This window comes from Cariama cristata, unplaced genomic scaffold, assembly GCF_000690535.1.
Source record: "Cariama cristata isolate BGI_N322 unplaced genomic scaffold, ASM69053v1 scaffold29849, whole genome shotgun sequence".
Taxonomy (NCBI): Eukaryota; Metazoa; Chordata; class Aves; order Cariamiformes; family Cariamidae; genus Cariama; species Cariama cristata.
Window position 1 is genome coordinate 1,282 of NW_009637876.1, and position 3,987 is coordinate 5,268.

General features: G+C 62.4%; 1 protein-coding gene across 1 annotated transcript in view; it reads right to left on the reverse strand.

The window, feature by feature from the left end:
- Positions 1–3,987, reverse strand: part of LOC104168064 (collagen alpha-1(XVIII) chain-like) — a gene marked incomplete at its 3' end in the record, with an annotated part of 5,840 nt that overhangs the window by 651 nt on the left and 1,202 nt on the right. The window contains exons 4-21 of the mRNA XM_009708516.1: positions 3,549–3,689; positions 3,389–3,460; positions 3,246–3,272; positions 3,083–3,127; positions 2,895–2,957; positions 2,442–2,477; positions 2,281–2,370; positions 2,076–2,105; positions 1,939–1,965; positions 1,683–1,745; positions 1,469–1,543; positions 1,340–1,375; positions 1,163–1,216; positions 852–926; positions 580–651; positions 326–368; positions 117–179; positions 4–27 (exon numbers count right to left, since the gene is read on the reverse strand). Coding sequence (XP_009706818.1) covers positions 4–27; positions 117–179; positions 326–368; positions 580–651; positions 852–926; positions 1,163–1,216; positions 1,340–1,375; positions 1,469–1,543; positions 1,683–1,745; positions 1,939–1,965; positions 2,076–2,105; positions 2,281–2,370; positions 2,442–2,477; positions 2,895–2,957; positions 3,083–3,127; positions 3,246–3,272; positions 3,389–3,460; positions 3,549–3,689 — 1,036 coding nt within the window. The remainder of the gene's footprint in view (positions 1–3; positions 28–116; positions 180–325; positions 369–579; positions 652–851; positions 927–1,162; positions 1,217–1,339; positions 1,376–1,468; positions 1,544–1,682; positions 1,746–1,938; positions 1,966–2,075; positions 2,106–2,280; positions 2,371–2,441; positions 2,478–2,894; positions 2,958–3,082; positions 3,128–3,245; positions 3,273–3,388; positions 3,461–3,548; positions 3,690–3,987) is intronic.

Genomic DNA, 3,987 nt, shown 5'->3' on the forward strand with positions numbered 1-3,987 from the left:
AGTGACTTGGGTCGTAGGGGAAGTGGCCTGTGGAGAGAGAGAGGAGGGGAGAGGAAAGCCAAGATGGGCACAAGCCGTCACCTGTCCACCTCTGCCTGCGGGGACTGGTCACCTACCTGGAGGTCCCGGGGCTCCGGCATCGCCTTTCTCTCCCTTTTGTCCTGGAATCTGGTGGAAACCTGTGGCGAGCAGCAGAGAGATGCCATCTCAGCCCTGCAGCATCCCAGCCCCGGCTCTAACGGAGGGGTCCATCCTGTGTCCCCTCCTGCCTTGCCAGGGGCCCCCAAACTGCCCCAAGGGGACTGGGAGAAGGACACTCCCTTACCAGGGAAGGCTGGTAGCGCGGGATGGCCGGAGTCACTGAAGGTCTGCGGGGATGCAAAGGAAGCGGCTGCAGAGACAGCAGCATCCTTGGGGACCCCCCCCTCCCAGTGTGACACTGATGACCGCCCCACGTGCCAGCCCTGGCTAAGACGCCACTGGAGCATCCTCCATCCCCTCCAGCCAGGCAGGGGGCATTGGGGGGACCCAGTCATCAGCCCTCAGCACCCTCATCACGGTGACCGTGTCGTTACTCACATTGCTGTTGTCATAGACTATGCTGCCAGGTGGCCCAGGGGGTCCTGGGGGACCTGGGGGTCCTGGGGGACCCTGTCGGGGGAGAGAAGATGTGTCAGGGTGCAGCAAAGTGGACAGCGGGGCCATGTCCTGCCCCAGAGGGGCAACCGTTCCCTGAGAGAGGGAGGCATGTGCCTTTTGCCAAAGCGATTCGAGTCCCCAGGGAGACCCTCGGGGTGTGTCCCCCCCCTCTGCTGGGCCAGTAGCCCAGGGAGGGCTACGGCAGTGCTCACCCGCAAGCCCAGCACGCTACTGATATCCGCAGGGTCACCCTTCTCACCCTTCAGCCCGTTCATGCCAGGACGTCCCTGTGGATGAGGAACACAGATGAGCCTTGTCCCCATCTCCCCGCGCCAACCCTGGGGTGACATCCTGGTGTCACCTCCGATGCCCCGGTGTCACCTCTAACACCCCGGCATCACCCCACCCTTCTAGGACGCAATAGGGTTGGGGGTTCAGCGGGTGCAAGACATGCAAACAGGTTGGGGGACGCAGTGGAGGAGACGATGGCCGAGGGGACAAACAAACCGGGAGCAGGTCTTACGGGTCTGCCCGGAAAGCCGATCTCTCCCTTCATCCCTGCTCGTCCCTGGGGACCCTGGAGGGGAGAGAAGATGAGGATGAGGATGCTCAGAGCAGGGGCATCCCCCATCCCCCTCTGCCCTGGATCAGCCCCATCCCTCCCCATTGGGATACAAGGAGGATGGTGATGGTGACTTACCGAGGGTCCCATTGGTCCCTGCAGCCCCGGCTCCCCCTGTGGACAGCAGAGAGGGAAAGGACATCACCACCGGGACCACCCGGCACCCATCACACGAGGATGTGCTCCCCATTCCCGCAGCACACCCACCTTTTCTCCTTTCACTTTCGCAGTGACTACGGTCCCATCGGGGCTGATGATGACGCCGGGCTCCCCCTTCTCCCCCTGCAAGAGACGAGAAGGCACAAGGGGAGATGGAGGGACCAGGTGGGGCTGGTGTCACCACCAGGACCCCGTGGCCAGGTAGGATCGGGGACCAGGAGTGTGACCACCCCATGGGGTGGAGGTGGTCCAGAGCAGTTACCTTCAACCCTGGGGAGCCCTGGGGACCAGATGACCCCCGGTCTCCTTTTGGTCCCATTGGTCCCTGCAGGGAGGAGCACAGAGCCTGCGTCAGCCCCGACCGACCAAAGGCAGACCCCAAACCCCAACTCCATCACTGCCACCCCAGCATCGCTGTGGCAAACGGCAGCAGGACCAGCAACCAAGGTTTCATGAAAGCATGCCCAGAGGTTTCATCGGGGCCACCCCTGTGGTCCCCAGCCCTGCCACCAACTCACCGGGAAGCCGGCGTGACCTGGCCTGCCCTGTGGAGAGAAGCAGAGATGCTTGTAAGAGTAAACTCCCTCTTCCCAAGAAACCAGGTGCCCTCCTGGCACTGCTGAGGGGTGGGCACGGGTGGCAGGGGGGCTCCTACCTCTGGACCAGGCAAAGCCGCCAAAGATTTCTGGAAAAAAGAGACAAAAATGAGGTTTTTCACCCTGAGTTTTGCTCTGAAGAGGTCAGAGCTCCTGGAGAGATCTCCCTGGGTCCCCCCACATGACGGGTGCTGGGCAGGCCCATTTCCCCTACCCCAATTTTAGTTTCCCCCAGCTGTGGTCAAGTCAGGTGTCACCACTTACATCTTCGCTTGAGACAGTGATGACCTGTCCAGGGGGACCAGGTGGACCAGGGGGGCCGGGCAGCCCCACACCATCTTGGCCTCGCTCGCCCTGGAAGACATAAGCCATCAGCCCCAGGGCCACCACCGGCCGGTCCCCGTCCCCCGCCTGGTAGGCCCTACCTTCTCGCCGGGGCTGCCTCTGTCACCTTTGGGTCCCTGGAAGGAGGAGCAGGCAGGGGTGAGCTTCCCCCTCGGCATCACATGCAGCCGGACCCTGGCTCACAAGCAGAGACCCCCTCCTCCCTGTGGCTCAGCAAAATCTTTCAGGCCACCCCACGCCCCCCCCGGCCCCCTCTGCCTGCAAGGTCCAGGCAACGAGCCAGGTTGGGATGCTTTTGGGTGGAGGTGATGGCGAGTAGGGTGGCAAGCTAATTGGGAACGGGGTCCCAAGCAACGTGGGCAGCCCTGGCACGCGGTGAGCCCAGTCTCAGAGCAGGGAAACAGCCGAAGGTATTGGGTAGGGGGTGAATTTTGACTGCTGGGGGTGGAGCTGCTGCAAGTGGCCCTACAGCAATCAAGGGTGACCTGCTTGGAGCGAGGGGAGCTTCTGGAAAGAGGGGCTGATGTTCCTACCTGTGGGCCGGGGAAGCCCTCCAGGCCAGGGCGGCCATCCACGCCAGGCATGCCAGCATCTCCCTGCAACGAGGTGTGGGAAAGGGTAAGATGAAGTACGAAGCATCCTCCTGACAGCCTCAAGTTGGGAAGCACAGGGGTTCTGCCCTGCACCCTGCAAACCCATCCCAATCTCTTGGCACTCCTACCTTTGGTCCTGGCAAACCAGGCTGCCCGGGGCTCCCGACCTCCCCCTGCAAGGAAAGAGATGTCAGAGCAGCAGCATCCTCACAGGCATCCTGCAAGGATGGAGCCAGACTCCTGCGGCTTGCTCCAGCAAAGGGTGAGGAAAGAGTTTGAAGGGCTCCTCACCTTCACCCCTGGCAGTCCTGGCACCCCCTGCAAGCAACAAGAAGGGGGCCATGAGCGTTGGGTGATGGCAGGGGACACAATGGCAGGGGATGCCCTCAGGGAGCCCAGGATGGAGGGGAGGGAAAGGGCAAGAGCGGAGCTACCTGTGATCCTTCGGGTCCAGGTGGTCCGGGGGAGCCAGCAGTGACCGACAGCCCCGAGCCCTCCATGTCACCCTAGGTGAGGAGAAGAGAAGGGGCTGAGCTGCATCTGCCCCCCGTTCCAGTTAATCCCACTCCCCCCATCACAGGGGTGATCACTTACAAATCCAGCCTCGTAGCCCGGCCCAGGGGGCCCTGGGGGTCCAGGGGGTCCTGGCTGCCCTCGGGGTCCAATGGGCCCGGGAAGGCCAGCTAAGCCCATTTCTCCTGGGGGTCCTGCTGGTCCCGTTTCCCCCTTGTTGCCCTGCAAAAGGCACAAGAAAAACAAGGAGACAGATGAGACAAGGTTACAACAGTCCCTGCCTGGAGCCTGCAAGTGGGAGGCAGCGCATCCCCTCCTGCATCCCCAAACTGTCCCTGGGGACAGGACACGGATGCTCCCCTGTCTCCAAGGCAGAGGGGCTTTTCGGGAAGGAGCATTGCCCAGCTGGGGCATCTTTTGTCCTGGCTGTCCTCAGATGGCCCCAGCTCCCCATGCAACGTGCACGGTGGCCACCAGAGGCTCGTCTAAAATCATAAATGAGAATTTTTTTCGCCCACAT